The sequence below is a fragment of the Numenius arquata genome, chromosome 9 (assembly GCF_964106895.1).
Source record: "Numenius arquata chromosome 9, bNumArq3.hap1.1, whole genome shotgun sequence".
In the NCBI taxonomy this organism is placed as follows: Eukaryota; Metazoa; Chordata; class Aves; order Charadriiformes; family Scolopacidae; genus Numenius; species Numenius arquata.
In genome coordinates, this window is record NC_133584.1 from 8243343 (window position 1) to 8268179 (window position 24837).

Genomic DNA, 24837 nt, shown 5'->3' on the forward strand with positions numbered 1-24837 from the left:
CAGTTCTGAAGTCTGATGTCCATAACTCCAAGCTTACTGACACAGCCTGGCAGAAATACACTCCTTTTTTTGGGTCTACTTATACTATGCACACAACTCTCCAAAAATTAGTAAGCCTTCAGAGAGGCTCAAACTCTTATACTGTCGAGATCAGGGGTTTTTGGAAGGATGTGATTACTGTGTGGGAACAAACCCGGGTCCATGCGAGTGAAACCTGGCTCTTGCTTTAGGTTTGTTTTACATTGGCAGCCTTTAAAAAAAAGTATGTAAAGATGATTTTCTGAGTTTGACTCCCAAACTCACTGTCACTTGAGAAAGAAAAAAATAATAATCCCCTTGTGCTGCAGCCAGCCTGTAGGTTGGACAGCTGATTACAATTAGTGGACATGGCACATTTTGCAATGGGTATCAGTTACAAGCTCCAAAAACAATACCATCAGTGATAAGAAATCCCATCCCTGCCTGTTCCTGGCACCGCAGTCCTCCACCGTGGACTGCTGGGTTGCAAAACCAGTATTTAAAATAAGACGTGAAGTTATACCCCTCGGTAGGGCAGGCACACCGAGCGTGAGGCTGGAAAAAGCTAAAAATAACAGGATAAGCAAGGGTGGATTCCAGCTGAGCCTTATTAGTCATGGAGCGAGGGAGCCGCGCGGGGCTGCTGCCTGGTGGCAGAGCCACACCATATAAGAGCAAGAGAATGACTCTTGTCTCTTAAATCAGATTTTCCTCCCCTCTCCTCTTCTGCCTCAGGCACTCTTTTCCTCCGAGCAGACTTGCTCTGGCAGCCTTCAGCTTTTACTAATAATACGGTGTATTGTTTTCTGCAAGTCTTTAAACGGAATAAAGATCACGGGTGATTCATTTTAGGGTGTCTGCTGGAATTGGACCAATATTGACAGACAGGCATGTGAGGGGTTTATTATAGGTTGTTGGGTTTTTTTTTTTTTTTAACTTACACCATCTTTGTGTCAAAATTGAACCTTTGAGGTGAATGATGATCGAGTCACTGATGGCAGTAGTGACAAGAAAAGGCAGTGCTTGCTCCTGGAGGATTAATTTGGATGAGTAGAAAGGGTAAGGTGCAATGTGCAGTGTTTTATCTTGGGATGAAGCCATAGGACAACAGAGGGACCAATCAATAATCAATGAATAATCAAACCCAGCTTAGCCTGGTGGGAACCTCCCTCAAGGCTGCTCCAGCAGCACTTGGCCACACCAGCCTCACCATTCCCCTCATCTTCTCTCTTGGTGTTAATTGCAATTACAGCATCACACCAGTCGTGCCACGCTCCACCCAGCCAGCACCCGAATAAGCACGGCCATCGCTTTGCCAAGGGGACACAAGTGACACCATCCTGTCCCTCAGCCCAGCGGATATGTAGCAGCTCATCCTGCCCAGGCTCTGCTGGGGGCTGCTGGGTGCTAAAGGTACGTTCCAGGGCCACCTCACCCAAAGTCACGCCTTGGCCACCTGGACATCCCAGCCCAGGAAAGTGACTGCCGGCAGCTTTCCAGCACCTCAAATGTGAAAAGCCCTGGGAGTGCTCGAAATACCTGGGAGCGGGAGCAGCACATCAGGGCCGCGTTTGCACACAGTGGTTCCTTGTTCCCCAGGCCAAAACACAGAGAATTACCATTTGTTCTCATGATAGGGGCTGCCTTCTGGGCTTCTCTAAGCATCACATTCATCCGAAACAGCATTCAGCTCTCCGAGCCCCTTTTCCAGCAAGACTAACGCACACACAATGCGTTCAGGCTCCATGCGCTATTCCAATATAATTTTCAAGTTTAAACAGAATAATAACAATTAAGCAGTGAAACGAGGCTTTAGTATTCCAAAACTCAGGAAGATAGACGAGAAGTCAAATATAACGAAGAAAAAGAGAGCAGCGCTGCAAATAAAACCCCTGCCTTGGCCCGATTTCAGCCCTTGCAGCTGGCCAGGGGAATCGGAGCACTCACCCCATCCCGTGCCCTCCCACGGCCTCTGCATTTAATGTTGTATTTGACTTCTGCATGTAACATCAAGGACATTAAATTCACCATTACACCCCTGCGTTGCCGGGGCAGGCTGAGGTGGCTCTAGGACTAAGCCTAAACCTCGCAAACAAGCCCAGTGATGTTTTTGCAAAGCTCCAAGAACTCCCCAGCAATCAGGTATTGGCACAACCTCTCCACATGCCATTAAGCAGAAGCTGGTTTGGGGTCTCAGACTCCCTCTACAGAGGAATTACAGTTTATATTTTTTGGATTTTACCAAACTATCAGTGCAAAAGGAGCTGGGGAAAAGCTGCTCACAGAAAGAAAAAGCTCAGAGAAGGTGTTTGCATTTTGTTGCACAGCTTCTCTCCCCATCACCTCTGCCAGGAGCTGCGAGCCCAGAGCAGAAGGATAATAAACAGCATTTTAACATGAAAGTAGAGCAACAACCAGGCAGGAGCCCTGGTTTGTAAACCAAGGAATCATGGTCACCCCTTCACCGGCACCTCCATTCCAAGGAGCATCCCTGCAGCCTGCACACACCCTGTGCCCCTGCACCTTCACCCAGGTGGGCTGTAGTTCTCCACTCAATTAGCTCTCTACTGAGAGTCAGTAAAACATCTTTTGGCCCAAAGAGCTACTGCTGGAGGTCAGAGAAAGCTGCGTGGTCTGTCCTCGGCTGCTCCAGAGAAGTTGGCTTTGGTACCTGATGGGTCGCCGTTAGCTCCAAGCCACTGATGCACCAACCCAAGAGAGCAAAGCAAAGCTCTTTATAATAAATGCAATTATTTGGCATTTTGTTTGTCCTTGCTTGGGGCTGTGTTTCTGCATGTCACGCATGGGCTGTAGGAAATCGTTTGGAGTGGCACAGGCTGTGATGGAGCTTGCATTGACACCTCATCTAGGGACCAGAGCCTAGGTCACAGCTTGGTTTGCAGGGGACAAGGGAGAACGGGAATGGCGGATACCAAATACCAGACCCATGGGAAGAAAAAAAAAGACAGCCATGAGAATGCTAGCTGCCACAGGCAGCAACCTGCAGCTTAAAGTTACAAAATAAATTACCTTGGCTCACAGGGCGCTGCTTTGGGGAGCAGAGGAGCGCTTTGCTCTGCTGCAGCGGGTATTACCCCAAGGAATACCCATCACCAACCTGGAAACAGCAGCAGCATGTCCAAGGCACGGAGATACTTCTGGTGGCCTTCACTGTGGAAAGTTTATTTTACCAGAAGCTGTTATTTCTCTGCCAGACATGTGCTATGTCAGTTGTTTACTAGCGTTCCTCCAAATACATTACTTTAACAAGCAAAAAAATTTTTAATAAAGTTACAATTACTGCGTCAAGCAAGTTGGCTCTGTCTCTGGGATGAAATGCTGTCCCTTGGGGATAAAGGCAGGGACATCTGCAGGGTTGGATCCAGACATCAAACTACTCCAGCCTTGATTCCAGTTACGTTTTGCACTGGACCAAACAAAAAACAAAGAGTAATTAACAGGCATGCCTTAACCAGTGTGTTATGTTCTACAGACAACACTGGCTGCAAGCTCCAATCTTGTTAGCGCGTGGCTTCCTAAAAGCTGAAGCCCTCAGAAGAGTTTTTGGATGCCACGGAAGCTCTCCAGCATCTATTATTAATATCAGCAATTTCAATGATATTAACCTTCAGCTAATTCTATGTCCACATCATTTCATCAGTATGAAAGTGTATAGATAACAAGGTAGGACGGATCACAGACAAAGTGCTGGTGCAGATAGAACTTCAGAGCCATCCTGAAACAGCAGCGCAGCTCCCTAGGGATAACACAGCTTTCCACTTTGTGTCAGGCTGAGCCGTGCAGAGGGCTGGGATGGGGAACAGCAAGCAACATATATATATATGTATATGGCATACAGGGACAGATGGTACTAACTGTAAAATGTGAGAAACCTTCATCCACACACCTTAAGGACGGCCTGGACTGATATTTCTTGGGAAACAGGTATAGTTCACCCAGCATTTGTGCAGGGAGAAGGACTGGATAAGCTCCCAAGCAACTTTTCTGTGCAATTTAAATAGTCTTAAGGTATGTAAATATTAGCCATTTTGGTGATTTGAGGATATGTTTTAAAAAACTTGCAAGAGAAGAGGGGGGACAAGGCTGTACAGATGTCTTGTCTGCAGGCACATGCCTTGATTTTCACCTACTTTGCCCTTCCCAGCATCAGACAACTGGAAAAAGGTTCCAAAGATGTTTTTTCAAGGCTACAGGATGTTTCCCTGCTGCCCCCAACAGCTCCCAGGTCAGCCTACAGAAGTAACAAGCTGGGAGACTTCATCCTAAGAAAAAGCCTCTTTCATCTTTGCAAGGCACAGCTAGAAGCTGGCTTTACAATTTCCAGCCTGAGAAATAATAGATGAGAAAGCAGAAGAAGAAAGAAAAGGCCAGCTAGATTGTGCCAGGATATATGCTAAGCTATTGGATATTATGTATTAATGCAAATACGCAGCATAGAGAATTCAGTAAGGAAAAACGATTCACAGATTAATCTTTTTTTAACTACCAAGAAGAGTTTATCTTCAACCTCCTATCAGGCAAAGGAGACAGAGAAGAGGATGGCCACACATGACTCAGGTACAGAATTCTGATATTTCCCCAAGTCCCTCTTTAATAAATTCAATATAGGAATTACATTAAATAAAAAGTTTAGATTAAATTTTTAATAACTCACTAAAAGCATCACAATTCCCTATGGACCATACATACTAGCAGGTTTTGTATGCATAAAGAATTAAGCACTTTAATATAGTTCTCTTTTTTTAGCGTTGCCATCTACCAACTGAGAGAGGATTAAATCTCAGCCCAGCACTTCCCTTTCCTCCCCAGCCCCTCTGAATTGCAACTATTTCCTCCAGCCCAGCCGAACGCTCGGATTTCATTTTAACAAAGCACAGACGAGCTGAAATAAATGGCCTTAGCGCGATTTTCTCATTTAAAGGAGATCTATAGATCAGCAAGCAGGAAACCCAGATTGGTGATATAAATAAGATCTACCACTTCTGTGACACAAATGACTCCATAGGCGCGACAGGGAAAGACAAAGCGCCCCAGAATGATACAAGTGCTTGGAAAAGCTGAAAACCCTTGAAGAGAAGAGCGATTATGTAGCACCTCACGTCTAAGGCAACAACTGCAGATAATTGCAAGAGGGAAACTTGTTTTCCACTGAAGCCACCAGTGCTTTGCTTACAGAAGCAGGATCGATTGCAGATCCAGGTTAGCGTGCGAGCTGGAAGAAATATTTTCAAATCTTTTTTAGTTATAGCTAAGGAAAATTCTCACGCAAAAGCAGAATTTTTAACAGCCAGCGTAGAGCAAACCCTGCTGCTGGAGAACCTGCAGCCGCTCCTCAGCAGTGTCATTCTGGCCTGCACCTGCGATGCTCAGCTGGGGATACCTCTCTGGGGGAGCAGCCCCCGGCCACAGGAACTTGTGATTCAAGGTGACCAGCCTTGGCAAAAAATTAACTGATCAGGCAATGAAATTATCTTAAACAGCTACTTTTTTTGAAAAATAAATACCTAAAGTGCATCATTGCGAGAAACTGGGAAATCAGATTTTCCTCCAGTGGTGATTATACCTAATTTTTGTAACTTGGGAATTTTATACGGCTTCATAATGGGATTTCCTTTCAAAACATCACAAAACTCCATTTTTCCCACCAAATATGAAACGGTGCTCCCTGTAAACCTCCTTTAGGATGCACTGCTGCATCCTGGCCATGCTGTAAGTACAGTAATTAGCACAGCTAAGTGTACCAACTCCTGAGAGGCAGCTTGGCCAAAATATTGGTTTGTTTCCCATAGGAGCGTTTACAAACTGCATCACACAGCGCAGGGAAGCTCACTTTGGGTTTCTATCTATCCTTTGCTTTCTTAAGATGTAAGAGTAAATCTCAAGTATCCCTTGCATACCCACTTTGGGTTTTGTGTGTTTGGGCACAGATAAATACATTGATGCTACAGAATGTACAGAATGATGGTACAGAATGTAGCAATACTGAGGAGTCATTTAAAGCCCACTATGAAGCAGTACAGGTTGGTTTTGCCTGGAAAATCTCTCTCTAGACGCTGTTTACAATACGAGGTTATTGCAGAAGGATGGCTTGGCTCAGGTGCTCCAAGCCCACCTGCCTCTGCAGGAGACGGGGACCCGGCTTTATGCCACAGACATTAATTTTACTGATTGCACTGTTAGGAGTAGGAGAAATGATGCCCTGAATGCAGCCAGAACCCAGTTCTTTCTTTCCGGTTTCTACACAAACTTTAAAAAATAACCTAGTACTGCACTTGATTTTCCAACCAGCAGCCAGTTAGTGCAAAACTGCCTTAAATCCAGGCAGAGAGACATAAGGAAATAAATCACAACAATTCTTGCTGTCTGTACCACCGCTAAGCCAATTCTGCTGTTAATATAAACACACTTGGTAAGGTGTTGGGGGTATTCGGAGTATTATCTAAAATATTTCAATAGGGAGTTTCAGCAGACACGCCTGAGGTCCCTGTGCAACAACCATGGCCATTAGCTTTGGAGTCGGGGACAATCCTGCCCTATAGATGCAGAATCACGAAAAGGGCAGAGACTTCTCCGTGACAGCCCCAGGACCACTTGCCCGCCTGCTGCACGGGGGCAATGCTGGTGGGGCAGGAGGAGCTGCTTCGTCCTTAGCAAATCACTGCTTCCCATTCCAGCTCCTCCAGCAATCTCCACCTGGTTAGACTTCAACCCTATCGCTTTCTGCGTGCTACGTTTATTTTATTACCTTTTCTAAGTGCCCGTGAGAGTTTGAGGGCCTGGTGAGTTTAATCCTTGTTCATGAAAGGCTTTGTCAGCAGCAGCTCTGGCAACCTCTGCTGGGATAGAGCTAGCCTGGCTTTTGAGTGCTCCTCGGTAGATCTGCAATGTGGTTTGAGTTGCACTGAATAAATACTTTTAATACGATTTTTAAACACCCTCTGCCTATAATTTCTCTCTCCACATAGAGCATTATTTTCCACAGTGCCAGGTGTTACAGACACTCCATCCTACTCCACTGCCAGGCAGAGCGCAACCGCAGTAACTGCTGTCTGTCTGCAGCAAAAATAACAGGTTTTACACAGCACAGGTCAATTCTGAGAATATAAAAACGCTACCTTGCATTTATCACACACAATATGCAAGAAACGGATGCACAAGTACATAATTATTACCCCATCAAGTAAGTGTGCCTGCTGCCCACTGCGATTTCAACCCGAGACAGTCACTTATCACTTAAGTGGGAATTTGAAAGTATCAGAGAAGGCGCAGCAGGGGAGCGGTATGGGGCTCCAGACTGCAGAACCCTTAGATTTCAAGATCACGCCAACAAAACTATGTACTGAGACAATAAAAATTTTTACTTGCTGAAGGATCACTTACCTCTTTAGAAATCCTTAGAATCTGCTACTTACTACACCCAATACCAAAAACACTCTTTTAAAATATACTCATTGGCCTTATATAGCCAGCATCACGAATAGCACGCTTCAGTATCACATGCAAGTACATTAAAGGATTTACTCTTGCCTGCAACGCAACTAGCATTAGAACAACCCAACTTTCTCAGCTTGTTTTGGCGATTTCCACATCCCACACGAACCAGTGACTTACCAGTCGACTGGGAAGCACTGCCAGCTCGCTGGAGTTCATCACACAGAAGAATTCATGTAATAGTAATATCCAAATAAAGGAAAATCATTCATCAAAAAAAGAATCTGTACAGTGTCACCCCATGTATTTCGCACTTTCTTTAATGAAAGGCTCTGCAGCAGCAATGGAGATAAAGTTTTTGCTCAAGATTATTAATCGTGGGCATTTTGCCTGGCCCAGTTTCAGAAGCAGCAAACATACATCTTTCCAATCTATGTAATTACCAACGCTCTTCAAGCAACAAGCACTTTAGAGTAGCTGTAGATGTTTTCTTAGCTTAATGACACTGCACGCGTTGGCAGAATCATTAATATCTTGCCAGCCTCATCTAACCTTTGAGCTGGGTGGAAAGTGGCCAAAGTACAGTGCCGCTTGGATTCCTTCGCAGCAGAACATGGCAGCGATGCAGCGCCCACCGCCATACATCCTGCAGGTCCCGCACCCAGGGACGCTGGGGGGTCACTGGCACAAAGCAAGCACAACCCCCTGGTTTGACGGAAATTACAATATTTTCCACAGCTAAAAGGTTTGGTTTTCATGTTGGCTGAGCCTTAAAACAAATGAACTGCCCCGAAGCACCTCCCTATCACTGCTTTGACTTTCTTCAGTTGCCTGATGAAGAGTTAAACGGTCAAATCGAATAGGTAAAAGAGCTGTCAGGTGGAGAGAGAAGGTCTTGCTGGGCCTCTATGCTGTAGGAATGACAGAAATGCAATTTCCTGCAAGCCAGAAGTTTGATTTTGAAAATTAGTGTGTCAGAAGTTAATGCACTGACAGTTCTTGTCTGGGGAAAATTGCTTTCAGGCATTAAACCCCTGGCTGTTACTTCCCGCTCCCAACACTCGCAGCCAAGACATCAAACATCATCTAGGGATGAAGAACCTAACACCTCAGGCAAGCTCAATTAAGCAATTATTATTTATTTTAAGTGAGAACAAACTCACTGCCAATGTTCAAGCAAATATTTCCTTCCTAAATGCTAGGGACAACACACCCAGGTAGATCAAAGCTTTGTAACGTGCAACACAAAGGCTCTGCACTTGATCCCAGCCCGCGTTCAGTCCTATACTCTCTCCTCAGCCCCGATACTCTTGTGGGGCTTTAACAAGTGTCCATTGGGCACAGAAGCATCATTGCTCACTTCATTCCTCTAGTCCCTCTTGCCAATCTGGTCTACACATTTGTCCCTTCCACCAAGGCTGCTCTGACCAGCTCCCTCTTCAGAGGTGTCCTATTGCTCCACCAAAACCAGACCCCTGCCCAGGGCCAATTATTAGAAGATTTAATCCCACACTGTAATACGTACTTTGAATTAGCCTCAAATTTTCAGCAGCCATGAGGGGAGATGCCAATAAAGCCACAGGCAGAAGAAACAGGTATTTACATGGTCCAGATAACTTCCATCCTCCTAGCTTTTGGTACCTCCTGTGCTAGCCCTCAAAGCCTTGTGCAGAGGTTTCCAACTGTTTTCAAATGCAGACCCGACACTTTTCCAACTACAGATAGTGAATTTAAGATGGTCATCAACAGCTCTGGCTCTTCTTTGCTGCCTCTCAGAGTCCCAACTAAAGAGGTCCACAGATCTCTGTGGGCAGCTGGCCACCGATCAAACACGTCTCTGAAAGAAGCAAGAGAGCCATGCCCGCCTCCACCAACTCCAGACAGCCTCAAGGACCAAAGGAAACAAATTTAACTTCCTAACACACTGTAAATGCACAAGCCCACAGGCCTGAAGGGTAAGTTATGTGTCTGGGCAGACGGTGCTGCTGTGTGATCTGTTGTATGTACTGCCAAAGGTACCAGATAACGGGCATCTATCTGTCTCGACAGCCTATGTAGGAATATTTTAGTGACGAAAAGGGAAAATACAGACTCTGGCACACCCTTACCCATACAGGAGGCTTCTTCAGAAGTGCTGGAGGCTGCAGGGATGAGCTTTTAACACCACTGCCTGCAATAAGCCTGCTCTGTGGACAGCAAAATTCATTCCGTAGCGCCATCCATCTACACACTGTCACAAGCACCCAAGTCTCTTTTCGGGGGTAAGTCGGCTGGCTGAGCCATTTCTTCTCCTGCAAGTGTTTTTTTAATTGACTCTGGAATTTGCAGATATTATTTTCAGAAAATACACCCTATTGATTGTAATTACCATCCTCGGAGATGCAATGGAAAGAATATTAAAACCATTAACGCTGATTTGGATTTTATTAGAGCCATTAGTGAAATGGCAAGCAGAGTGCTGTTGCTTCCCGAGCACCTCAACAGCTCCTAAGCGCCATAAATCATCTCACAGCACATTTGTTACCGCTTCAGATACAGCCAGGAGTTGAGCAAAGGGGAAAAAACTGGGGGTGGCAGGCTTCCCATAGCTGGGTGATGAGATTGGTCCAAACACCTTTTTGGTGGACCTTCTAAACATCAACTGCCTTCAAAAAGGATGTAATTTCCTCTCTTAGGTAGATGTCCAGCAGACTGAAGAGCCATCTAACACAAGCCAATGGGCTTGTGCATGCCACAGTGGGCTTGCAGGCAGCTTGCCTGGCCAACTGCAGCTCTAGAAACAGTAATTTCACCCTTATCTGGGGAGAGAGAAGGAAACACCCTCTATTTCTAAACATCATCTTCCCATAGGTACCTGACCCACGTGAACCCTCCCAGAGCCACCAAACTGATGTGGTGTTAAGAGACCTGGGTGGCATTACACATCTTGAGAATTACCTGCCCATGGAGATGGCACGGCCAGGACGGACAGACTCGCAGGCCAGCACCATCCAACCTGGCTGCTCCTATGGTTCTCTCACCAGCATCATTTAACAGGGCTGCCAAAACTGAGCAGAAATTGCCAGCCGCTTCTCGAATGCTCCTGGTAGGAGCTTCTCAGTCACCATTACCCTGTCTGTGACCCGAGGAACCAGCCTTGGTTCTCACATCTCATTTGTGTTGTGTAATTCCATCTGGAAGCTAACCAATAGCCATTCCGACATAATTAATATTCACTTTCTCTGACCTTCCCAGCGACTTGAGGCAGACTTCTGCAAGTACAGATGTGACCGAATGTCCCTTTTCAACTTAAATGTTTTATTTAGCCCAGCTGCAGCCCTCCCGACCCCTCCTTGCATGTCAGCCCAGATCTTCCTTGCCTTGAAAACCTCCTAAAATCATGTTAGCATTTCCTCAGAAGTCCAAATTGCCTTCTACCGTGACTTCAGCCTGACCAACATCCCTCAGCAAGGACACAGCATAGCTCACTGCAGGTTTGGGGACCACCAGAAATTCCTGAAACCTGCTTCGGATGCTGCTAGCCAGGGACAGGAGGCAGGGATGAAGAAGGCAGGGTTCTTCTCCCAGCAGCACATCTGACCCAATGGTGAGGAGCGCAGCACCAGCCAGGCAGCAAAGCTGAGGCCAGATGGAACTGTCAGGTAACACCTGCCCCAGCACAGTGGCCCCTGCCCTGCCTTCTCTTAGAGCACAATAAGAGGCAACTACACATAGGTACTGACAGCAGAAAGTACTCTCTATTTCTCTAATTTCATAGGAGTTGCTCAGGATTTTATTTTCCTTAATAGAACATCTATACTAGATTCCTGGTAACATAAACCAGCCCAAGAAACGTATTCATTCAAAGCAACAGCTGCTTTCACATCAGATCCCTGGTGACGAGATCATTTTAGACTGTACCAGCAAAGGCCTATAATACTGAAATTTCCCTTTTGCTGATATATTCTGCTAGCAGTTAAAGCAAGCCAGTCTATCTTCTCTGTAGCTGCTTCCTGGCTTGTTTAACTTCATGATTTTCATGTTTACAAACACTTGGGCTTCCAGCAGGGCAAGGCAAGGTTTTGTTATAAATAGCAAGATACTGAACCATAGGAAAATGTCAGGGGCAGGGGAAGAAAAAAATAAAAAGAGACATTTTCTCTTCAATCTGGTTTTAGCGAGCCTTGAAGGTATTGAGTCCCTGCATCTCATAGGGTCTGGGTGCTACACACACAGCCCAAAACATGCGGGAGGGGACAGCAGTACCATGGGGGGCATCAAACATCTCCTCCAAGTTGGCCAGGAGGTGAAATTCCCCTTCCCCATGGGGTCTGGGCTGCCAACAGCCCTTTCCCTTTGCCCCAGGTGGGAAACGGAAGGAGCAGAGCTGGAATACCTCTTCCTCCTCCTCCCTGTGTGCCAGGGGAAGGGGAATCCCGGCATCGCAGGAGTGAAGACAAGGCTGGGAAAGTAAATAAAAAACCACCTTGTTCAGGTGCCTCCAGGACCGCTGGTTGGATGGAGGGTTGAGGAAATCCTCTCCAGGGCCACACACACTGAAAAACTCATGTCTGCAGAGCGGGAAACTCCAATTTCTTGCAAGTGTAAGAGGACTGGCAGCTCAGCCCTACCCACGGGAGATGCTTTCAAGACGCTGGGCTGCTCGATGGCCTTAGCCGGGCATCTATTGTGGTTCAGCCTGGCTCCATGCGCTGCTGAGGAGCACCCGGGCGGCTGGGTTGCATGGCACAACCTGAAAACCCTGACTCTTGGCAGGACAAGTCAGGGCACGAGGCAGCTGTGAATGCCTTCCAGTGTCTTTGTGCTCACAGGACGGAACGGAAGGATGGAGGAGAAAAATTCTTACAGAGGTGAGCAGGCAAAATTCCTTAGGTGACACCTCACCTGGTTAAGCACATACCCGGAGGCAAAGAGTTTCTAGCACTTCTGATGCTTCCAGCAGCTCGGGGCAGCAGTTTATCAGATAATGCTGTAGAAGCAAGCTCCCAAACCACAAAAATGAACTGTTGTTTTTTTTTTTTTTTTTTTTTCAAAGCCAAGTTTCTGCACAAATGACTGTAATTAAGGATGTTACCTGTCAGGTTGTCAGGGCACTAAGGCTACAATGTTCAGGCTTTGGAAAAAGTGTCCTGCATGCCAGCTGTCCTACTCCTCTATCAGCTTATTTATCACATCCAGCACCCACCCAGATTTCTCACCATTTAGTTGTAATTCAAGGATTTAGGGGGAAATCCCCACCTCCCTGAGCCAGATGACTTCACAGGAAGTAAGGGGATGGAATGCCTCAAAAAAAAAAAAAAAAAAGAAATCATAGAAAAAAGAAGCACGCCAGTGGTAAGGCTGTAGGATGCGGGTGGTGAGGCACACATCTCTCATCACGTGTGTCATCACATCCGAGGGCTCCTGCAGAGGCTTCAGGAGATTTTGTAGACTCCTTTTAATACATACATTATGGAAGAGTCAACCGGCGCGGTGCCACAGGCGCGTGTGCAGTGCTTGTTCATCTAATCATCGCTGCGGCTTGCATCTCAGAAGTTACGTACAATTTCTAAAACAGCCTGTAAATAACGTGATCGCCTACACGTCTGGGGGGTTTCATCTGGGCTGACACCGGGTTCTCATCATCCCTCACACAAGGAAAACATACACCACTAGCCTGCCACTGCCCCCAGCCAGCAGAAAGGCTGCTACTCCTCACCTTCCCCCACGGAAAACCACCTCTGAAGACGGCCCAGCGCTGGCGGAGGCACCTCGCTCCCGCCGGCCACCGGCACCAGCCGCTGCCCCATCCCCGCAGCCGAAAACGCTCCGGGAAAGTTACCTCCTCCGGCCTCCCGCTTCCCCGGAGGCACCGCCGCACCGGGATGGGGGAGCACTTACACCCCCCGCCCCCCGGAACGCGACCCCCCAAGCCCGCTCCCCGCCAAGCCGGGCTCCCCCGGCGGAGCCCCCCACGGCCGGGCGGCGAGTCACCGCCCCGGGTGAACCGCGCCCGTTCGCCCGTCCTCCCTCCCGGCTCCACCCGACTCACCGAGGCGGGGTTGGCCCGCTGGCCGCGCTCCTGCTCCCGGCACTGCAGCCCGGCCAGGTGCCTCTCCAGGGCCGCCCAGTCCATGGCCGGCGGCTGCGGTTCCCGCGGGGGCTGCGCTCCGCCGCCCCGCCGCGCCCGCCGCCCGCCCGCTCCCGCCGCCCCGCCGCCGCGCCGCCGTTCCTGCGGGGGCAGCGGCGGCGGGCGCTGGTGCGGCCGCGGGCGGGAGGCGGCGGCGGGGCGGCGGGGCGCGGCGGCGGCGGGAGAGCCGCTCCGGCGGGCGGGAGCGGCGGGGCGGCGGGCATCGCCGGCGGGGCAGCGCGGCGGCTCCCGGCGAGCCGGCGAGGAGGGCAGGTAGCCCCCGTCTTCCTCCTCTTCCTCTTCCTCCTCCGAGTCCTCCAGCGCCGCCAGGTCCAGGCTGCTGGGGGACGGCGAGGACTTGCCCTCCGAGCACGGCGTGGCTTTGCTGGAGTTGGACTCCGAGCTGGAGCGGCTGCTGCCGGCGTCGCTCCCTAAATCCATCCCATCCTCCCGGGAGTCCTGCCGGAGAGAAGCGAGAAGCGCCGCGTCAGACAAACCCACCGCCGGCCACGGGAACCGCCGGGCCCCGGGGCGGGTCGCCCGCCTCACCGGGGCCGCCCCCGCGCACCGGAGCCGCTGCCGCCGCGGGGCCGCCCCGGGCGGGCGGGAGCCGGCGGCCCCGCGATCGCAGCGCCCTCCGCGGGCGGGAGCGGGGAGGAGCGGAGCGGGGCGGGGGGGGGGAGGGCGGCGCTCCCCGCTGCCGCCGCGGGGGGAGCCGGGGCCGGGCCGGGGCAGCCGCCGCGGGGGGAGCCGGGCACGGGCCGGGGGAGTCGCCGCGGCGGCGCCCGGTGCCGCTGCCTGCAGACAGGGCTGGCGGCAGGGCGGGCAGCGCCTCCGCTTTCCAAGGGGTGTGGGAAACGCTGTTTTGCCGTGGAAATGAGAAGATCTTAACGGGGGGAAAAAAATTGTGCGTTTTGGAAAGGGCACGTGGCACCTTCTGCCGTCCGTTCTGCCGTGCCCGGGTTTGCGGGGGGGTGTGCGTGTGTTAGCTGTTAATTACAACGCAAGTGGCATCCTCCACCACGCACCCCAAGGGATGTACACAGGCACACGTTACAAATTACTTCTCACGCTCCCAATTTCTTTCCTCCTTTTTTTTTTTTTTTTTTTTTTGGTAGTAATTTAAAGTAACTAGTTAAGAGTAGCCTATAAATAACTCTGCTGAAAAACCTAATCTAGTTTATATATTCTGGGTCACTGAAGCCAAGTTTAACATGCAAATGTTCCCGTTCCCAAATTCATTTAAAGAAGACCTTTTAATATTTCGCGGCCGAAATGAAGACCATTAATCACACGGAAGAGCACCTTCACCATGGTGTTTGGGAGACGCGACAGCGCCCAGCTGGCCTCTGAGCCTCTGGTGGCAGGTACTCACCGGCCTGATCCAGCAGATAGAGTGGGGGAGAATGTACGGAATGGTAAACTTCCTACAGCCCTGGGGTCTAGCAGAGGGAGAGCCAGCAACTAGTCTTAATTATAATTAAATTCAAACATTTAATTGGACTTAGAGTTTATTTTCTGGCACAAAATAGGGAAAGCCATGTTAAGAAACACATCCTTAAGGTTGTGTGGGGTTTAAAACTGTCGTGTTGCATAGGATGGGGAGGGTGATGCCAAGCACCAATGTACGGCAGAGCGTGTATGTGGCACAGACACCCGGTGACTGCACTGGCCTGTTGTGACAGCGCTTGGGGGGATCTGTCCCCTGTGGTTCCCTGCTCCTGCACTGCTGGTGCCCTGGCTGCAGGCCAGCAGGCAGCCTGGGTTTGTCACTTCTCCGAAACAGGGTTAAGGGAAGAGGAGAAGGAGGGAAACATCTGCAGCTGGTTAACTCCTGGGACTTTTGAACTCGTTGCTATGCAGCTGGTCATCGCGAGCAGATGACAGACCTGCACTGCAGGAGCAGGGGAAGGATGTGCCTACTCTGCCAACTTAAAAGTCTTATTCAATGCCCATCTCATTGGCAGCAGTGACCAAGTGCCACTGAGGGCCATGGTTTCAGTCCCAGGAACTCATGCCATGTACCAAAAAAGCAGCACCATGAGGCAGAGAGAAAAAAGATCGGTGTAACCTGTCGTGAGCCAGGGCACAGACTTGGGCTGAAAAGTTTTAGGTGTTGTGGAAACACTCGCTTTTTTCCCATCTAAGCGTGCCCCGTGGGGTGGGAGGCCCTGGCTCCTAGCCACCACTCAGGAGGGCTAAAATGGGTCTATGATACACAGTAAAGAGTAATACAGCTTATTCGGTAAAGGTGATATTAACGTCTCTGGTTAAGTGTCTCTACCAAGTGCTTTCCAGATTACCAGCGAGAAGATACCAAAGATACTCTCACGTTAACCAAGAGTAGCCATGGTCTAGGCTGCTTCCCTCCTCCCTGCACCGTCCCTGCTTGCCTCCCAGGATGCTGGTACTTGTGGCTGGGACTCATAGAATTAGTAACTGTGGAAAATACAGTTTCAGAAATAATTCCAGCAAGTGACAGGAGGGTGCAAGGGTTAAGCCTTGATCCTGGAAATGGACTGCACTGGCAAAAGCTTTTACCAGTTGCACACCTGAAAGGTTAGGAGGGGGATGGCATTTGACATACTTTGCAGGGCATAATTCTTTACCTAAGTCTATTTTAATATCGCCACCACCCTAGGAAGCAAATATCTGCCAAGCTTCTGCCAAGAAGTGGAAGGGCTGCCTCATTGGTTCCAGTCTGGCAGTCGCAGGCTGTGGAAAACTTTATTTATAGGATCTGATGGTGTGCCTGATTGATTAGAAAAAGAATTTTTCTTTGATGTGACAAGTACATTGATAACATCTCGTGGAAGATGAGAGAACTCCCTCCCATGTAGCCCATTGAATTTCCCAGTGCAGCGCCAGTCTGCGATGCCCAGAGGGGCGTGATGCGGGTGGCAGACACCTCCCATTACAAATTGGCCTGTTCCGGGTGGAATAGGGCTGTTTCAGGCACTGTGACCATGGTTCAGCCCAACGCAGTTGACTCAGTTGACTCCCCGGCACTGCTTTCCATACTGCCAGACCTTACAAATGCCTGCCTGCTGCCCTGTCTGCAAACGATGGTGTTCTCTCATGAGGTTAATAAGAATACATGTGTTTGATGATTTTCTAAGTTTCTCTCTTTTCTTTTTACTCTTTTTCTTTTCATCACAGACAGCTGCAATCATTTTTAATCTTGTAGTCAGCCCTCTACATTTCTAATTATACATGGAGAGTGTATTTCCACTCGACCCTTCACAAGAAGAAACCAGATATTGCTATTCAAAACACATATGTAATTCCCCTCTTTTACAAGCCTACATCAAATAGGTTGCTTCTCCAACGCAATGAAAAACTTGAAATTCATATGAATTTTAAAGGGTGAGGAGTGTGAACACAAGCCCTTGTAGATGAAAGGACATGCTTTACAGTTATTTCATTCAGTGCAAAGGAGGTTTTAATACAAACAAGGCATGTTGAGTTTATTCTGAAACAGAAATAGAACATAAAAATAAGATACTTATTACTTTCATTGAATGAAAGCAGGGCCGTTTTAAAAGCCAGTTTGCTTATTATCATAAGCTATTAAATTTATTTCATTTTACCATTTTGGCACTACTCTAACTCCATTCTAAAATGTGTTTCATGTGCTCTCTCTCTCTCTTATGCTAAGTTGCAGAAGCTTTTGGGTTGAGGAAGGCAGGCAAGCAGGGAAGTCACAACCACCCTCAAGCTGGCTCCTTCTTCTGGCCTTCACAGGCAACATCCAAATCCATAAGTACAAGAACATCTCTGCCAGCTGGGTCTTCATCTCACCTACCATTCAGCACCCTCATCTCCACCCTGAGGTCCCAAACCCTGAGCAGCCCAGCACAGGACATGCTGTCCAATGCAGGTGGTGAGATATGAGTAGGACACCATGTAGACCATCTGCCACAGAACACTGGTGAGTTCCTGGCATCAGCCAGTCCTTGGATAATTTCTCATGGCAGCAGCTAGTGATGGATTGAAGTACAGTCAGTAGCTAATGTTGACATTTGATCTGATATTTTTTAACCAAATGCTTTTGGATTGTGACTTTTAAAAAAGTTTGGATTTTTCCCAGCTTCGAAAAGACGGCTTTTCGCTGTCTTTCCTGACAGGCTCATTGATTTAGTCCCTCCAAAGTGCTTTCTCCTAGGGGAGTGCAAACCAGAGGATCTCCAGGTGAGCTAATTCATTTTGGGCTGAGTTGTAAGGAAAGCGGACAAAGCTGCACCTCGGGTACTTTCAGTTGAAACTGGATTGTGTTCCTAATAGCAAACAGGCTTGCTGCTTGTACATGTGCAGCCTGGAGCCCACTGAGAGCCCCAGTTAGACCCATAATTGGTCCAAGGAAACTGTGCATTTACATTAAAAGTCTGGCTAGGGTTTTTTGGGGGATTACTCTTTAATTGATTTCCACACAGAGCTGACCGCTGTCATTATGCCGGTGGGGATTTGCCAGGGAAATTATGCTGACCTACCTGCCCTGAGATAGTGCAGGAATGCGCAGTTTCCTCCAAACACAAAGAATTTATGCTTCCCACCACCCCTAAAAAGGAAAAGGACTGCTCTGAGATCACTGCACATTTCCTTTTCCCGGTACAAGCCCTCTGTCATCCCACGGGCAGGAGAAAGGCTGTCAGCGTTTGCCTAGAGTTTGTGTGGGACCCCAACACACACGCAAGTGAGCGCAGGCCTCCAAAAATCAGATGGCCAATATATTCATTGGCTCCTAAACTACCTACATGTATTCAGGAGCTTTTTTTCTACCCGTTCCTCTTCTTCTCTAAAAGTTTTCTGCCACACATTCCATGGGTCTGTTCTTCCTGAACTCGCTGTGGAGGTATTCTAATCTTTCGTCACAAACAATGTGTCTGCCAGATTTTGCACAACACGTAAGCCAAGTGCAATAGCTGTGGTTTCTTCTTCCTAAGCCTGCAGGAGCCATAAGGGTCCCTGGCTTCATTCACGTCACTGCCTTAATTCTGAGGCATCTTTAAAATATCCGCCCTGGTAGATATTCCCCATCCAAGGAACCACAGCTGTCCCCAACACACTGTGTCCCTGCTCCAGCACAGGCTGGGGAGGAGAAGGAGGGAGGAGAGCCCACAAACTGCCTCCATCTGGGGTGTCCCTCAGTGGCACCATCACACGCATACCCCCCAGCCTCTCCCCACAGCTCAGGATGGGCTTTACACCATTTCCAAGGAAAAAAAAAAAACTGCTTTTTTTGGTGTGGAGAAGAGCCTGGTTCTGTCCTGCCTGCAGCATGCAGATACCATGGTGACAGACACCTTCCAACATTACGAAAGCAAACAGGAACTCATGAATTTGTGTTTTAAGGCCAAATTATATATAGGAGCACCACACGCTTGACATCTGTCACTGTTTCCTATTAGTACCCTTTGCTTGATTAATCCCCCGCAGCCAGCCTAGCCCCCAGCTAGCATTGGGAGGAGCCGCTCACGCTTTCTAGGCTCTATTGGAGAGATTTAACAAACTCCTGTGCAAGGCAGCCCTGGCTGCTGCTTGCCCAAGCCCTGCCGAGCCGTGCCAGCCTTCCATGCATGTCTTGCAGTGCGTGGGAGAAAGCAGGACAAACCACCACCAGCTACTAGAGGCACTGGGGACGACTGTGGGAGGATGGAGCCACAACCTGGAGACATTGGAGTGTTCTCCTCGTCGTGTTCAGCTGCAGTTGGTGTTATTTAGCTATTTTCTCAGGTGATGCTGAGAGTCCCAGATACAACTGAGCTAGCATATTGGTACCTCTAAAATAATTCCCACAGACATCAGAGTAGGCAAGGGAATGAAAAAAGGTCAAATTTAAGCTTGAATGCTGCTGGGAAAAGGAATGTATCACTCATACAGAAGTGATGACTATAATGCGTTTATAAATATACCCATGCGAGAGGTGCTATTCCCTCCATCAGCTGTCTTTAGCACCATGTGCCACTGGCAGTACCCGCATCTCTGCCATCTCCTCACCCCTGCAGCCAGGCACCGATGCTTTGGTTTATTTTTCACCTGCCCTAACTTTTCTTATACTGACCACAAGGTTTCATCTGTAAGATTTTCCCACCTCATGGGATTTCTGCTGCTCTGGGAGCAGCCGTGATCACATCTAGCTGGGGCTTCTTGCATCATCTTGTCCCTAGTGACAGAGAAGAGGCAGCAGCGCTCTCCCCCTGGGCACTGGGATGGGATTTTGCTCAGCACTTTGATTTCAGGGAGCATTTGAGCCCCATTTAAGTGCTGTGTGAGCTGTGGGGCCAGCAGCGTATGTCCCCACCCAGTAAGTAAAACCAGAAAAGGAAGAAAACAAGATTGTTTCGGCTTGAGAGTAGCAGGGGAAGAGAGGGGGTTGGAATTAGATGATCTTTAAGATCTCCCCCAACTCTAACCATTCTATGATAAGAGGTCGTCTCCTCTCTAAACATCACAAATAACATCGTGCAGTCTCTGCACGCTCAGGTTAGCCCTATCACATGCCACAATCCCGATGGTTTGGCTTTGGGAGTTAGAAGCACGAGGATGCTGCATTGCTCCACGTTTCCCAGCCAGCCCGTGTGCATCCCTGCAACTGACACTCCAGCAACAAACCAAACACACACCGTCCCTGAAACACACAAAATAACACCATTTCATTTAAAAATTCACAGGGTTGGGGGCTCACCTGCAGCCCGTCAGGGCACAGACATGGGTCTGGCGGGCTGCATCCCTCCCCGGGCAGCTGCAGCCTCCCTTGGCATTGCTGGAGGGCACGGCACAGGGCAGCTTACGGGGCTGCAAGCAAAACCTTTGCAGGAATTGTTTCTGTACCTTGCCATTTGGATTTGCAGGTTTAACTATTTAAATTTAGCAAATTAATCCTTTGCTTAATTTAGAGGGGGGATAAGGGAGGAGGGAAATCGCATGAGGCGGCAAGAGTGTGAGTGATTACGCTCTCATTAAAGCTCTTCTGCTGGCAGAGGAGGTAACGGAGGTGGAGGAGAGGGATAACGGCAGCGTCTCAAAACTAATCCCCTCTTAGGTCGTGTTCATCTTTTTTGGCTCTGTCAGGCCCTGGTTTCCCATATTGGGATTTGATTTTTACAGCAAGAAAAGCTGCTGGGATGGCTCATCCGCTGTCAGGGCTTCCCGAGCTCCCTTGCCGGGGCTCGGAGGAGCACAGACCTCCTGCTGGTCTCCCCCATCCCACCGGGGTGACAGCATGGGGACTCGTGCTGCTGTATACAATGGCCACGTCAGAATTGCCACAGCAATGTAGAGGCTGCAAAAAATGGCCATTACTGGTGGCCTACTACGCTTTATCTCCTATCCTTTGTACAACTTAAATAATAATAATAAAAAGTCCCTGTCCAAACTGGTTTTCCTCTAAATAATTTGCTGTGGGATGGAGGATGAATGGAAGGGCAACATGACATGAACCAAGCAGATGAAAAGGGATAAGCTTTTTAAACAACCTCTCTTACGTATCTCATTTAACTCTTTTTACATGTATCTCTGACCAAACTCAATGACAAATTCACATCCTGACATCTGGGGAATACTCAAAAAGATAATGGCGGGGAAGGAAGAAGAGAGGGCACATCTCTATTTTCAGAAGCACCCACCATGCATTTCTGCTTCTCAGTGGATTATGAAGAAGAAAACAAGGAAGGAAAAAAACCCCCTTAAATTAAAATTATTTCTTGACCATTTTGATAGGGTAGAAAACTGCTGAAATCTCTTGAGATCTGTCATTCAGGAGACCAAAGCGGCCAGCCAGGATAACTAATTTTATTCCCAAACACTGTGAAATGTGCTGATACACACACCAGAGGTTTTATCACTGCTTCGGCAAGATGGGGATTACCACCTGAATATATTTAAACTGAAATTATGCTGAAATCAGTAGGAAGTGAATACTGCCTCATTGCTTTAACAAAGGTGCATTAAAGGCAATTACCAAAAAATACCCTTCAAGGAGTAAATGGGTTGCAATTAAGTTATTAGCAGTCCTGTTCCAGCATTCCCCAAGGACTGCTCATCTCCAGATGAAGAGTGTAGCTCTGCTTATCCTTTCTCCTTTGACTCGTCCTGGTGTGGATGTCCATGTCCTCCACCCTGCCCTGGCAATGCCCATCACCTCCAGCACAACACCACCCAATGCATCCCATTGTTCCACTGTGACACATGGCATCTTGGGGACGAGGGCTGGGAAGCTGAGATGGATTGAGGAAGATGTGCTTGGTACCTTTGGAAACCTGATCATCATCCCTCCTCCTCCTCTCAACCAAGCCAGAAATATGTCTGCTGTCCCATATTTTTCCAACAAGGACACATTGCTGGGGCTGATCGATACTTGGTGAGGTTGTGAATTCCTCTTTCCTTCTGCTCTCTGTCCTGCTGGTGCTGCTTCCCGGTGCCAGTTCCCCTCTGGCAGACACGGGAGAGCCAATAAAACACTTAGGGTAAACAAAAAGCAAGGTCAATAGGGATCCTCCTTATCTGTTTAAAGGCCTCTGGAATTCAGTGTAATCACCAAGGCTGTGGAAAAAAAAGTGCCCTTTTATAAACCAGATTCGCCGGCAAGTGGTTAAGGAATGCAAGTAGGGAAATAGCTGAAATATTTCAAATGCAGAGTCCACAGCAGCGCTGCCACATCTTAATATTTATGTTGGTTACTCTAAACACATTAACTCACAAATTTCAACATGTGCAGAGAAGGTTACGCAGTGTTTCTGCTCTGAACCCCCTCCTGCCTATGATCCTTTGGGCATAAACACAGAGGTGCCGGGAGAAGGCCGTGGGTCCTGATGTGGGGCGAGGGCAGCGAGAACAGGGGGAGGAATCGGCCCCTTAATTAAGTTTCAACGAGGAGAGCAATACTTGCCTCAGGGGCCCCTGTTATCACAGCTGGGGCTTGAAGGTAACTATTAACAAAACCATGGAGGACAGCACTCAGCTCCAGCGGTATCGCGACAGATTTTGTCCCGGCTGGCAGAGCTGAAGCTAGTAACATTTAGAGCAAGAACCAACATTCAGGAATTTCTCCCAGTTTTCTGTTGCACCCTGGGCAATCCAGCCCACTGTCTGATTTAGGGCTGAGAATTTTTTTCTAGGACCATAAATACCTTACAGCAGATCATTTCTTGCCCAAACCTATTAAACGAGTCACAGAAAATGGCTTGGAAAATAAAGTCAGGCTATTCCGTATGCAGTCATGCAATCTCTTCCCGTGCATAATGTTTACCAAGAAGTTTTACTGTCCTTTCACCGCTCTTAGTTCAGTTCGGCTCAGGGGTGGATTCAAGTTACATATAAATAGGCCTGGCCTAAAGCAGCCAGAGCCTGGGATGCAGAGGAAACTCACGCACTGGGAGAGGGGAAGGTGCAATTATTGCTGAAAGAGATATTGCTGCAGGTGCCCTTCAACGGGTGGGATCAGGTTCCATCAATCTGCTCAATTACCATTTAATTTTGAGTCTACAACTGTTGCTGATTCCCAGTTTCCAGTCAAGGGCAATTATCTTTTGTTATTTCTTTGTCTCTGCATCTTTATGAGCCCATATACATTTAGATGCAGTTCAGGTTTACAGGAGTACATACTGCTGCTTTGCTTTTCTCTAATGATTTATGATATGCTTAATACAGCCATTCGCAGCAATGCAATATTAACATAACAGCTCAATAAACAGACTAAGAATGAACTGTTCCTAGTTTGCTGTTGGGTTTTTTTTTTCCTTCTGAATTTCAGGGACAACACCAAAGTCCCTGCACTCCCTTCTCCTCCACAGCTTTGCCTATTATTTATTTCACTGGAGGCAGCTCAGTGCTGGGTGGTGTGGGGATGCGCCCCCTTTGCTCTCCTTTCCCCTTGGGCTGACGAGACCTGTATTTACAAGGGTATCGCTGAGACCACCAACCCATTTCTTGTGGCCTGGGGCAGAGCCAGCAGCCTCCCCGAGCATCTCCCTGCAGTTATTCCCGAAACCTGGCTTGGGGGGCTCCGCCAAGGCAGCAGGAGTAATGCAGGAGCCCAGAGAGGCAGCAAAGGGGTGTCAGAGCCCACAGCTGCACGGTCACAGCGTCCTTTCAAGCACCAAAGGAGAACTGCTTTCCAAAATATATGTGCATGCCTGTTAGAGGGCAAATTTCAGTTAGAAAGCTTTCCCACCGTCATCCCTTGGGTCAAATACTGCAGATACAGAAAGGCCAGGCAAGCCTTATCTATTATCACACCTAACAGCTCTGCTCATTCACAGGCTGGTCGCTGGCTTTTTACCCACTCGGTTCTGCAACACATACCCAAAAGCCGATGGTCACAGATTTCTAATGTACCACATTAGGAATCTGGTCACCCAGCACTGGGAAGTATTTTGGTACTCGTCTGTATTCAAAGTAAAAAATGCCACTTCAAAAAAAACAAACCCCAACTCCAGGCAAAACTGGGGAAAATAAAATATGTAACTACAGCAAATGTAGCTGTGAGGAAACAAGCCCTCTTCCCTGATGATGAATTATACTTTGCCTGCAACAGATGCAGCTCTTTATATTTGTTTTCTGCATAAATCTACATATTAGCCTGAAAGCAACTGTACGTGCTTTGTCTTGCCTTGATTCCATCACTCACTGCTCTTTTCAGCTGGGGCCTTTGAGCACAGCTTTGCTCTAGCAAATGGCCCGTTTTGTGGCTTTTCTAGTCCCAAAACCGCAATGAGGGAGTGGGTGGACATTGACCACGTAGGACTTTGCTGCATGCCATGGTGGAGATTGTGACCTTTCTTCTGCCCTCAGCCACCAGTTCTTTCCAACGGGGTCAGCATCTCCCCAGCCACGAGCCATGGGGAGAGTCCTAGGGCTTGTAGCACCCAAGGAAATGGGGAGGGAGAAGCCAGGGTGGGTGCCGTGTCTGTGCGACCCAGTGCCAGAGACAGGAGCTGCTGCGACAGCCACGGGTCTTGTTCTGCAGTTCGATTTATATCATCCCTAATTTATTGCGTGCTGCCAACCGGACAGGCTGCCCTGGAGCTGGGGTGGCCGGTGAGGACGGCTGTTGGCGTACTGCAGCAAATCCCCAGCGCGGACGGGTAATGGGTTTGCCCCCGGAGTCTTATTCCCCAAGAAAAGCTAGAAGTGGGAGCATGCACGGGGTGCAGGTGGTGGGAGGAACATTCTGCAGTCGCAGCCGGAAAAGGTGAAAAGGATAGGTACCGAATATAATTATCTTATTAAATGGTGAGCCCATTTTTTCAGCTTTTCTT

The 24837-nt window shown here is 48.5% G+C and overlaps 1 protein-coding gene across 1 annotated transcript in view; it reads right to left on the bottom strand.

Annotated features, from left to right (window-relative positions):
* SCHIP1 (schwannomin interacting protein 1) overlaps nt 1-24837 on the bottom strand; it is a 132449-nt gene that overhangs the window by 28828 nt on the left and 78784 nt on the right. Inside the window, exon 3 of the mRNA XM_074153458.1 lies at nt 13502-14038. Within this exon, the coding sequence (XP_074009559.1) occupies nt 13502-14038 (537 nt within the window). The remainder of the gene's footprint in view (nt 1-13501; nt 14039-24837) is intronic.